An 11,541-nucleotide genomic window follows, 5' to 3' on the forward strand; every position below is an offset into this window, starting at 1 on the left:
ACTGACCAACAAAGAAACAAGAAGAACAAAGAGTCACTATTTTCAGTAGTACCTGCCTCTTTGGGTTTTCAGGAGCTGGTGTCCAAGAGGGGGGATTGACTTTAGCTCTAAAATAAGTATTTGCAGTGCCCTGAGAATCACCACTTGACTTTCTTCCTTGACACAACTTAAGTTTAGGAGACCTTAAATCACTATTTTTTTGAAGCATGTAAAGGTTTTGATTGATATTTCCCTAAATAAGGATGAAAACAGAAGACAGCCTCGCTTTTTATTGATTAAAAACCTCTTTCTTGCTAAGGCAAATGTATTAGGCCCTGCAGAGACCCTATGGATGATGTAAGAAAATGTAGCAATGTGCAATTTTCTTCCTTCTCCTACGTACTGGGTGTGTAACAAAGTGCTTGGCTTTGAAAAAGTTGCAAGAACAGGAGATGAAGTTACATCAGAGCCACTGGTTTAAGAACGTGGTGCCAGGCCCACCTAGCAGAATTAAACCGTCAACAAAAAGACAGAAGATCACTAACGTGAGATGAGAGTAAAATGTTACTGCAAGAGAGAGGAGTCTTCTGTGCTACAGGAATCCCCAGACCTGGAGTGAGCTGGGACTGTGGTTTGCAGGGGAATTCAGCCACCTGCAGCCTTTTCGGCTTTTTGCTCAGATACTCTGGTGAAATGTTCAGAAAATGAGGACTGAAGCCATACAACGCACAGCAGCAGATCAAAATGCAACAGGTATTGGCAAAGTCACCTGCTACCAGCAGGCTTGATTCAAGGGCCTGAGATGGCTCAGTAATTACAGTGCTTGCTACAAGCTTTAATCATAATTGAGCCTTATGTTTTTCTCCATGCAGTTATGGAGATCCAAAAGCCCTGACTCAGTAAACTCTCTGTTCAGCCCAAGTCTAAAGACATGATCTCAAGATTCTAACCTGTTTTTGTAAGAGACAACTATGACTCCGTCATATGTGTTTATGTTTATACCTCATGTCCTGTCTGTTCTATCTTCCTCCCTGTGCTTAAATTTTATCCAAATGGCCATGTTTGCCAGAGAGTTGGGAATATCCAAGATACCAGGACTGGGAATATCCAAAATACCAGGTTCCTACAAGTGTTATGAAAAAAAACCCCACAAACTTAACCAGCCAGGAAGAGGAGAGCAAATTTAGCAATGACCCCAGATGGAAATGTGAGTGGAAACTCAACCTTCGCAAGCCACCGGAGAACCCACACAAGAGTTTGCTGTGGCCATGTGGATCCCCCTTCAGCCACAGAGCAACCATGCTTTGTTTTTTTCAAAAACTGCCAAAATCAGGATCAATTGAAAAAAGATTTTGAGCTGGTGCCTCAGCAATGGGTTATATCAGTCCTTTTTAGATCACCTAAAAGTTGGGGTCTGCACTGTGGACCCACGCAGCCAGTCAGCTGCCATGTCCTGCTGTGCCCACCCAGAGACATGGAGCCCCCAAGCCCTCCAGAAGACAGTTCCTGTGGCCATGATGGCCTTTCCTGGTGCCACGATGCATACTCTTTTTTTAATCTTGTCAGCTGTCAAGTCAATGATTAATCTCACCCGCCAAGGACATCTTCCAAAAGGCTGACCAAGCAGCACAGCTCACGGTGGGGAGGTTCAAGGGACAATTGCACAAGACAAAAAACTAAACCAAAAAAACCCCAAACAACCAGCCAACCCACACACACACCACTCCACCCCCCCCCCCAAAAAAAAAAAATTCTGGTGTGTCTTTGACCTGAGCGTGTCCCAAGGAACCCTAATTACACACTGCATCCCCTTGATGCCAGGCACTGCACAGTGGCCCTGTGCAGTCCCCACTGCCTTTCCCGCAGGCCCAAAGCATCTCTTCACATCCATTTTGCTCTATTTTTGTTTCAGCCAGCGCACCACACAACCTGGGTCACAAGCAACCAGTCCTGAGCAGATGGTGCACAGCGTGTTTGGTAATTAGGGTCTGTCCAAAGACCCCCCAGACACTCCCCACACCCCCAGACACCCACCAGTGTGCCCAGGCAGCCCTGTCTGCCTGCTCCAGTTCAAGGCAGGTCCCTATGCTGGGGGAGCAGCAAGGGGGGACCCAGACCCTGAAAGCAGCTCAGGGGACACACAGGGAGAGCAAAGACCTGCACGTTTTGGGGGGTGGGGTCCCTTCTTTTTTTTTTTTTTTACCTCAGAAAGCAGCGCCAGCCGCCCCTGCTGCCATCGCAAGGCTGAGGCAGCACCATGGATGCCTTCCAGGAGGTGTTTCAGAAGGTGGAGAAGATCGGGGAGGGCACCTATGGCGTTGTGTACAAGGCTCGCAACAAGCGCACGGGGCAGCTGGTGGCCCTCAAGAAGATCCGCTTGGACTCGTGAGTGGGGCAGAGCCCTGGTCCTGGGGCTGCCATGGCCCGGCCCAGCCCAGCACCCAGCCGGCCCACCATGGTGCCAGGCCGGCTGCCTCCTCAGCGTGGTGGCAATAGGGTGCCAAGGCGAGAGGGGGTTGAGGAAGGTGAATGGCTCCTCTGGGGCCGGCAGTGCCATCTGTGGGGAGATGGCCGCCAGCTGAGCCCAGCAGTGCCCCAGCCCGGCTATGGGAGTGAGCAGGAGGGCCCTGAGCCCAGCCCAGTGTCCAAAACGGTGTGAGAGGCTCAAAAAAGCCTGACATGAGGGAAAACAATGTCTCTATCGGCTCATGCAAGCAGCTAGGGCCTGACCCAGTGCCACCTGGCCCTGGCTCTATGGTGCAGGGCAGGGGCAAGTAGCCACCATTTTGGGAGGTGGCCTCTCCCTCAGGGCTCAGCCTCCCAGCAGGGTGAGCTTCAACCCCTCCGGGGGGTGGGGGGGACTGAGAAGATAAAAGCTTATTATTCTTCCCCTGGGTCGGCCCTGGGCTGTCTCCATGGTGAGGGGTGTCAGTGTGGACCAGGGGCCATGGTGGCCCCTTAGGACAGTGGAGGTGGCTGCCTGAGGGGCAAAGAGCTTTCATCTTCCCCCCACCTCTGAAAAGCGAGGCTTTGACATTTAAACCATTGTTGCTTCTCCAGATGTGCCTTCAGGTGCTCCCAAACGAGCTCTGCCCCAGATCTTGCACTGCCTAGGTCACCCCCTCCCTCTCCTTCCCCACAGCTCCATTTCCCCCTGCCTAGCCCCAGCCCACCCCACACACGGCTCCATCCCAAACTTGGGGTGCTCAGTATTAGAGACCTTCCCCTGGGCAGGCGATGGGGTACAATGGAAGGGAGAAGGGACACAGGACCCTGATGGGCTGTGGGATCCCACTGGGGGACAGGGTGCCATACAGCCCATCTCTGCCACAGGGAGATGGAGGGCGTCCCCAGCACTGCGATCCGAGAAATCTCACTGCTGAAGGAGTTGAAGCACCCCAACATAGTCAGGTAAGACATGGATTAACCCTCCCCACCAGCTCATTGATGAGCTCCTGCTCAGGGAGCAAGAGGGATTTTCCTGTCCTTCCCTGACTGCACAGACAGGAGCAAAATAAACAGGAAAATACAGGAATCACTTGCACTTCCCTGGTTCTCGGCAATAGCTCACAGCACTGCCACTTCACTCAAGCAACACAAGCTGGTCCAAGCCACTGCTGCTCCATGCTAGATGCTGCTTTTATATCTGCCTCTCTGCTCCAAGGGGCTCACAGAACAGAGGCATCTGTGGGAGGAGGGATGTTTGGGTATTTGGAAAAGGTGCTGAAAGGTACTGAAGGGAGCACTTGCACTTCTTTTGCAGGCTTCTGGATGTCATACACAGCCAGAAGAAGCTCTATCTGGTGTTTGAGTATCTGAATCAAGACCTGAAGAAATACATGGACTCATCCAGAACTGGAGAGCTTCCTTTAAGCTTGGTCAAGGTACAGCGTGAAAGGAGTGCTAACAGGCAAAGCAGAGAGCATGTGTCCTTGCTGCCTTCTGCTGGGCAGAGCCAGCACTGAGCAGCTCTTACCCAGACTGCATCTGGAAGAGATTCATCCTTGGCTAGAGGCATTCAACCTCTCAGATCTCAAACATTTCAGCTGGGAAAACCTCGTGGCACTATTGCTCAGTGCATTTATTTCTCAGCTGTTTCCAGGCTCTCCAGCCCATCTTGCTGCAGAACAAACTGCTGTTAAGAGGACAACTGAGGGATCTATTGCTAATTGCCTTTGTACAGAGGAATAGATAGGTGGAAGGGACTGCCACTGCTTGGTTTGGAGTCTCTCTGTCCCCATGTAGGGTGGGAACAGTTTGTGTGCATCTCTGAGTAGTAGCCGGCAAGCCTGGTGTTGCATTATAGCAAGGTCTTTTTTTCCCATTCAGGTCTAAAAATTATTAAAAGTGTATTGGTTCACACAATCCAGCCTTCAAAGTGGTTTCATCGTGGCCTTGTCTGAAATCTCCTCTCTCCTTAGAACTACCTTTTCCAGCTGCTGCAGGGTGTGAGCTTCTGCCACTCGCACAGAGTCATCCACAGGGACTTGAAGCCACAGAACTTGCTCATTAACGAAGCAGGAGCAATCAAGCTGGCTGATTTTGGACTGGCAAGAGCTTTCGGAGTCCCCCTGCGCACATACACTCATGAGGTATTGTTGAGGCTCCCTGCCACCTGACAGTGGGGTACACAATCCATAGTGGGTGAACAGCAGCATCACAAGTAAGTTACACAGCCATAACAGAGGCACAGCTGTGCCCAGGCATGTGCTCTTAACATAACCTGCAGCTTAGGGGTTACCTCATGTCCCCACAAAATGTGCTGACTGCTTCTACCCTAGCCTGTCTGCAAGCTGTGTTCCCACCGTCTCTGCATAGGGTATATTTATTTGTTCCAGAGTGTCCTGTTGAAGAATGATCTGTTAATCCCAGCCTTGCTGTCACTAAGGTGTCTGTTAATTCAGCATGGTCTTGGCACACTCTGATTTGTGCAGTTACTGCATTACAGCGGAGAAGACAGGATCCCATGCCTGTAGTTTCACCCAGGGAAACTAGACAAAGCTTGTTTGTTTGTTCCTTACCAGGTGGTGACTCTGTGGTACCGAGCCCCTGAAATACTGCTGGGATGCAAATACTACTCGACTGCTGTGGATATCTGGAGCATCGGCTGCATCTTTGCAGAAATGGTAGAATGGGTTTAAATAGCCTCTTTAACGAGCAGGGGAATGCAGCTGCAATGAGAAGTGGGGAAGGAGGAACAAGACACAGAACATCTGTGATACTGTGATCCTACTCTGTGCTGCAGTGTGTTTTATGGGAAGTCCAGCCTGAGGGTTAGCTGACCCTTAGCTGCGGGCTTACAAGGAAATTGCCACCAGCAGTGGCCTGACAGGAGGCAAAGAAGCCTCTGTAGTCCAGCTGCAGTTCCAGGTACATGGGAATGTGATGCCTCTCCTTGCAGAAGGGGTAACTTCAGTCTTGTTGCTGCAGCATTTTGATCCTGGGAGGAGATGACTCTCTTGCAGATGTCCCCACTGTGGGCTGCAGAGAACTAGCACTCTCAGAGCATGGCAGAGCAGATCCCCTAGGGGGTCCATACTCCACTCTGAAGCGCTCTTGTTATCCCTGCAGTGTAATAGCACTATCGATAGCTCCCAAAGCCCCTGAGCTGCAGAGCAGCAGAGCCTGAGTGAGTAGGTGGGGAGGGAGCTAGTCTGCCAGAGTAGGTGTTAGGAAACTGGAGACAAAGAGGGATAAGGGACTGGCTGAAAGAGGGACAGCCTCAGAGGAGCATGGACCCATGGAGATGAGCTGGAGACAAGCAGTCGGACAACCGTGACTTTCCCAACCACTGCCTGGCAGAATCGCTGCATTATAACTGCCCTGGTCTGTGCAGTTGTTTACATCTGCTGGGTCAAAGGGTTGCTTGCAGTAGGAAATAGAGCACACAGCTGATGGAAAGGTGGGAACTGGCTTTTTTTTTTTTTCCCCCCCCAGGTGACCAGAAAGGCCCTGTTTCCAGGGGACTCTGAGATTGATCAGCTCTTCCGGATCTTTCGCACCCTGGGCACTCCCACTGAGGCGACCTGGCCTGGGGTGACCCAGATGCCTGACTACAAGGGGGACTTTCCCCGGTGGGCAAGGAAGGAGATGAAGGAAATTGTTCCCAACTTAGATCAAGATGGTAGAGACTTATTGGTGGTGAGTGAGGGCTCAGAACAATACCCAGGGACAGACAGGACCTTTTCAAAGTGGGCAAAGAACAGGAATATTTGGGAGTGATCTACCTGGAAGTGTAGCTGATCTGGCTCTAATGTTCATCTCTGCCACTGCAGAAACACCGCATCATCGAATAGGGCTCAGTCCTGGCTCTCAAGCAGGACTGTCATTGCAGGTACCTCTAGGAAACCACCACACTCAGGGCCAAGAAACCCTTCTAGCATAATCCCCCCAGTAACTTCAGCTGTGGGTTACTCCTGAAGCCCAGAGAGGGGAAAAGGCAGGACCAACATCTGTATCTGGGCCCAGCCACATGCAGGGGCAATCAGTCATCTGTGTTTTAAAATCCTAAATCTGCTAGGTTTTTCTCTTGGCAGCAATTGCTCCTGTATGATCCCAGCAGGCGCATCTCAGCCAAGGCAGCCCTCAATCACAAGTACTTCTTCTGGAGAAGCCCTCGGAACCCTGAAGAGCAGCATGTGCTGCAGAGACACTGCAGATGAGAAGACACAGCTCTCCCCATGCACTTGCACCTCTGGGTGGCACTGCAGATCTAGTTTTGGGGACTTAGCAAGGGGCTGGCTGGGACCCAGGGTCTCACTTCTCCTGAGGAGTCTGGAGGGGGACATTCTTGCATTTAGACACTCTCAGCCTGTTGCTGGGGGAAAGTTTGTCTAGGTTACAGCCAGTAGAGCTGTTTTGAAGAGGTCATGTGCAAAAGGGTGGGGTGTATTTATCAGCATAAAACGCTGAAATGTAGATAAGACCAAGCATTAATCAGCGAGCTAAAGTGACACACAGTGATTGTCTCTCCAGCACTGGAGCACCCCCAGTTCCGTCGATGGCAGTTTCTGACACCAGGGTGTGCTGGAGCTCCACTTTGGGTAGGGGAGTGCTTCTCTGCTCAGCCCTTTGCTGCTGTTATCAAAGATTGGGCTTGTCAGCCCTAGACAATTTGTTTAATCTGAGCTATTTAACAGAGCTGACATTCTGCTGTTTCACAAGCTGAAGAGCACTATCAGGTGTCTTAATTTGTGCCTTAGGTGGGATCAAGAAGCCAAAAGATCCAGTCAGCATAAAGCACTTGTTGCATGTGGCTGGAAAAAGTAACAGCTAGAATACTGGCTTTCCATCATCAGTCCAGATGTACTGCTATTTCCTTTGCTTTATTGTCTTGGAAATGTTTTTGCTGTTCAAACGTTTGGAGAATTCTCACTAACTTTTGGTGTGGTTTTGACATCTTCATTTTTTTTCTTTCAGTGCAGAAAAAAATAAAGGCTTGTCATTTGTTCAGAAACCTCAGTGTTTATTGTTTGGTGTGGCCCATCAGGCTAGTGATGCAGGACAGTCTGGCAGGTCCTTTTTTCCACAGAGCTCTTTTCCCTTCATCGTCTCCTGCACTCTTTCTTTTATCTTTTCCAGCTCAAATACTTGGCAGGTGCAGAAATATACTCTCAGTTCTGTTGTGGAACAAGGGGCTGATGGTTCTGCAGCCCAGTGCTGCCTCAGTATGGCAAGTTGGGCTTTCTTTCCATCAAAGGTTGCCACAAACCAGTTCAGAGTTATGTTCTGCTTATTTAAATACTCAAAAGAGATATTTTTAACTTAGGGAAGCCAAACTTCTGCACCTCTGTTTTTCACACACATGCAGACACGTGCTCTCCTAATAACAGTGATCCGAAGAAGTGATCTCAGCATAATCTGACAGCTCTCCAAAGCTATCAAATTCCTGGAGTTTCATGACAGATAAACAATGCAGTAGTGAGGTGGCTGCACATCTCGGCTGTAGCACAAACCTCCCTCCTCACCTACTAGATACCAGAGAATTTGCACAGGGGAGAGAAACCTTTAGGTGCCTCCTGAAAAAGCCCCTCTCAACACAAGACCTGCCTGCCTAAAGCCAAGCTGTTGTCCTCTGGCTTCCTCCATCATTCATTCCTTCTTCCCACCCAAAAAAAGGCAGCAGGTGACTCTGCTTAATTCCTGACATCAGAAAGACCTTCGTCATCCTTACTGTAGCAGCCGTACCTCCTGACAGACCACCGACAGCAAAACCCTGGGACCTGTTTCTCACCTCCCTCTGGGCCCTGCCACACCGCCTGGCTGTACTTCCCCTGCAGGTGTAGAAGCCCCAGCCAGGACCTGGGGAGCTCGCTCACCTCTGCAATTTGCACAGATTAGGTTTTTTTTTAAGGCAGGTGGGAGCTGCTTTGCTTTTGAAGCTGTTGTTCAGAGTCATGCTGGAGTGGCTGCTTGCAAAAAGCTGACCTGCTCGTGTTCGGGAAGGATGGTTTTCTGACTGAGCAGGCAGCTGGGCTCATACAGCAGCCTTGAGAGCCCTGTGGCAGGAAAATTGAAGTCCTGCTGTACTCCTGCAGCATGTCATGGCCTCCATATGATAACACCCAGCTCACAGGGGCACGTTTGTGAGACATGGATGAATTCTGCTATGGAATCATTTCCCTGCCTTTGCATACATGTTTTAAAGTCAATTCGTTTAGTACAGACAATCCGTTGTTTGCTCTACTCAAACAAATGCTTGTGTTGTACCAGACAAGCTGTTTGCAGAAGAGGTGTTTGTTTTTTTTTTTTTAAAAGATCTGCATTAAAGAAGTAAATACTGAGGACATTCATCCAGACCAGAAACATAAATAAAAATACTACAGCTCATCTAGCCCAACAAAATGAAGCAATAGGCTGAATTTCAAACATTTATGACCCAACCCCACTGCCAGCAAAGGGAACCAACAACAGCTGTGTCAGAATAACTGCTCTGGGAAAGCCACAATGCAATACCATCACCCTGTGCCGGAGAAGGGAGGAAAAGCACTACCTGACCCCTCCTGAGCAACTCACAACCCTGCCAGACAGTTGGGCTCTGGGGAAGCCCCAAGGCTGTGTGGTGCTTCCTATGGACACGTTAGGAGGACATGATACGAGCTGCTTTCTGCACATGAGGACCACTTCATAGTAAAGAAAAGTATTTTTAGTGGTTTTTTTTCAGAAACAAAAGGCAGGCCAGCCTTCAAGGGAGACTGCTCAGCCCAGCTAGACTGCTCATCTGCCTAATTTCTTAATGCCTTCACCCAGCCTGAGGTAAATACTTCCCACCACGCAGTTAGGGAGCATTTTATCAAAAATTATTAACTGACTGCCTAACTAGCAGAACTCCAAGTCCCTTAGTTACAGAGCATTCCCCCAAATTATTTAATCAACGCTTCAGGGATGAGTCGCCACATGAATATCGTACTGCTTTACAAACAAGCATGGTTTTATCTCATTTGCAAAGGGGAGCAGCCGGGAGGAGGGTAGCCCTAGAGCCCAGCATCCTGCCCCACGGAGCTGGGCAAGGGGGTAGGCTGACAGCAAACTCACCTGTTGGGCAGAGCTGAGCTGCAGAAAAGGCAACAGCCCCATTGCTGACGGATCCTCCCTGCTTTCAGCCAGCCAAGGGGAGCAAAGGCAAAGCACAGCAAGGCTGCTCCCAGCAGCTTTGAAGAGCTGGGATCCAAGGGCTGCTGGGAACCTCACTGGTCCAAGGCTCCTTGGTTGCACTGGGACGTGTTCCTCACCTGGCTGTGTTCCTGTGCTCCGAGGGCTGTTGGGCTTTCCCTGGCAGGAGGCCAGGTCAGAGTTTCTCTCCTGATGTGTCCCCTGGTCCATCACAGCCCGGCTCCAGCCCTTGCTGCTGGTCCAGACCAGCCAGGAGGGAGATGCAGTGCCCCGTGTGCTGGCAGTGCTTTACCAAGAGGAAACAGGCTGGGAACGGATGCTGTAGGGTGTGTGCAACAGTTTTCCCCCTTTGTAAACCAACAGATTGCGCCATATTGATCATGGCAGCTGAGATGGCCACGGACACCAGCCATATGCCTCACAATAGACACAGACCCTGCGGAGCATGGGACAGAGCCTGGGCAGATCTTGGACTGGAAACTTGGCATTTCCATAGCTGGACTCCGATTGTTAATGCTGAGCACTACCTACTAGCAGGAAGGTAACAGGACCTGTGATTGCGCTGAGCTTGCCAGCATGGGAACAATTTCTTCTTGGAGCCCAGACTTCAAATCCAAGCTAGGTTATATGAAAATAGAGGCTACGCTGCTGCTCTGATGGGGGAAGGAGGGGGAGAAAACTTCTACCCTGATGGATTATTTTGGGTGTGTTGGAGTTCCCAAACAGCATCAGCTAAAAGAGCCCTCGGCAGAGGGGGAAAGAGCAGCTCATGTCAATAGAAAGTAATTTTTCTCACCCCACAAAGCCAAGGGATGCTCCACAGTGGGGTAGATACTAGGGAAGAACACTTGGGAGACTTACTCATTTCAGCAAGGGCTGAGCAGTGGAAGTTACATAGAGGAGTGAAAACTCACCTAAAGAAATAGCAAGTGCAGATTTTCCAGTACTGCTGGGTGGATCCTGCAGCCAAGGCCAAGGGCTGTAGAAAGCAGTCTCACGTCACCATTGACTGCAAGCATCATTAGTCTGCTACTGAAGGTCATCCCTTCCCTTGCAACACATCCGCCTCTGTACAGGTACAGGACAAGCCCCCAAGATCATCTACTTCAACAGGGCTTAGTTTTGGTTGGGGCTTGGCTTCCTCTGCCAGCAGCTCAGTGAAGTGACCCAAGTTACTGTGCAGCCAACACCATTACTGGTCTGCAGCCAGAGAGACACCAGGGACAGGCAGCTGCAGGGGGCAGGGGGGCTGCTCCACTTGGTAGCTGCCTGCACTTAGACTGGATCAAACGTAACACGGAGCTGCACCCTTTGGCAACCAAGTCCCTCTTTCAGAGATGTCCAAATGACCAGGGAGCAAAGTCCCCTTGGCTTTCAGTTTTAAAGACAAACACAACAAAAACCTTTAAAAAGATGGACTCACATGCAGAAAGAAATGTAGGGGGTTCAGTGCTGTGAGATCAGGGGGAGCAAGAGTCTGCAAACCCTTTGTAGATTGGGCTGCAGGGCATAGGACTGCATGAGGGGAGGACTAGCCATGCCTTCAGCCACTTCACAGCCTCAGCCTGTAGAGACAACACAGCCACAGAGTCGCACTTTTTATGTTTATTGCATGCAGAAGAATGACCCAACTGAAAAACACTCTGTCTCTCCCCCCCTTTCTGGGCATAACCACATCTAACCTACTGCCAGTGGAATTCTTGCAATCGACCCCCCTTTGCTGTCACAGCAGCACCCGGGGGACCACAGGGACCCCTGTGTGTCAGGCCCTTATATGCTCACGATCACACTTTCTTCCTCGCACAGCCAAGCTGCATTGGGAAGCAAATAGCTAAGATAGAAGAGTATGCAGCCCTAAATGCTAGATGCTCCATTCCTGTGATCGCTGCTGCCTCCGTGGGGAGAAGTGTTTTGAAGGGATGAACTCCTGAAGGAACCAGATCCAGTACA

At 50.3% G+C, this 11,541-nt stretch overlaps 1 protein-coding gene across 1 annotated transcript; it reads left to right on the top strand.

Moving 5' to 3' along the window:
- Nucleotides 1-2,236: 2,236 nt before the first annotated feature.
- Nucleotides 2,237-6,967, top strand: CDK3 (cyclin-dependent kinase 3). The gene is made up of 7 exons (XM_010579351.1): nt 2,237-2,364; nt 3,313-3,390; nt 3,743-3,863; nt 4,401-4,571; nt 5,004-5,105; nt 5,917-6,120; nt 6,516-6,967. Exons 1-7 carry the CDS (start codon nt 2,237-2,239, stop codon nt 6,639-6,641), a joined length of 930 nt encoding a protein of 309 aa, XP_010577653.1. The 3' UTR covers nt 6,642-6,967.
- Nucleotides 6,968-11,541: the final 4,574 nt, after the last annotated feature.

Source organism: Haliaeetus leucocephalus, unplaced genomic scaffold (genome assembly GCF_000737465.1).
Source record: "Haliaeetus leucocephalus isolate CR32 unplaced genomic scaffold, Haliaeetus_leucocephalus-4.0 Scaffold657, whole genome shotgun sequence".
In the NCBI taxonomy this organism is placed as follows: Eukaryota; Metazoa; Chordata; class Aves; order Accipitriformes; family Accipitridae; genus Haliaeetus; species Haliaeetus leucocephalus.

Coding starts and splice junctions, on each gene's coding strand:
- CDK3 (XM_010579351.1), top strand. CDS start 2,237: ATGGATGCCTTCCAGGAGGTGTTTCAGAAGGTGGAGAAGATCGGGGAG. Junction 2,365..3,312: donor AAGAAGATCCGCTTGGACTC/GTGAGTGGGGCA, acceptor TCTCTGCCACAG/GGAGATGGAGGGCGTCCCCA. Junction 4,572..5,003: donor TGCGCACATACACTCATGAG/GTATTGTTGAGG, acceptor GTTCCTTACCAG/GTGGTGACTCTGTGGTACCG.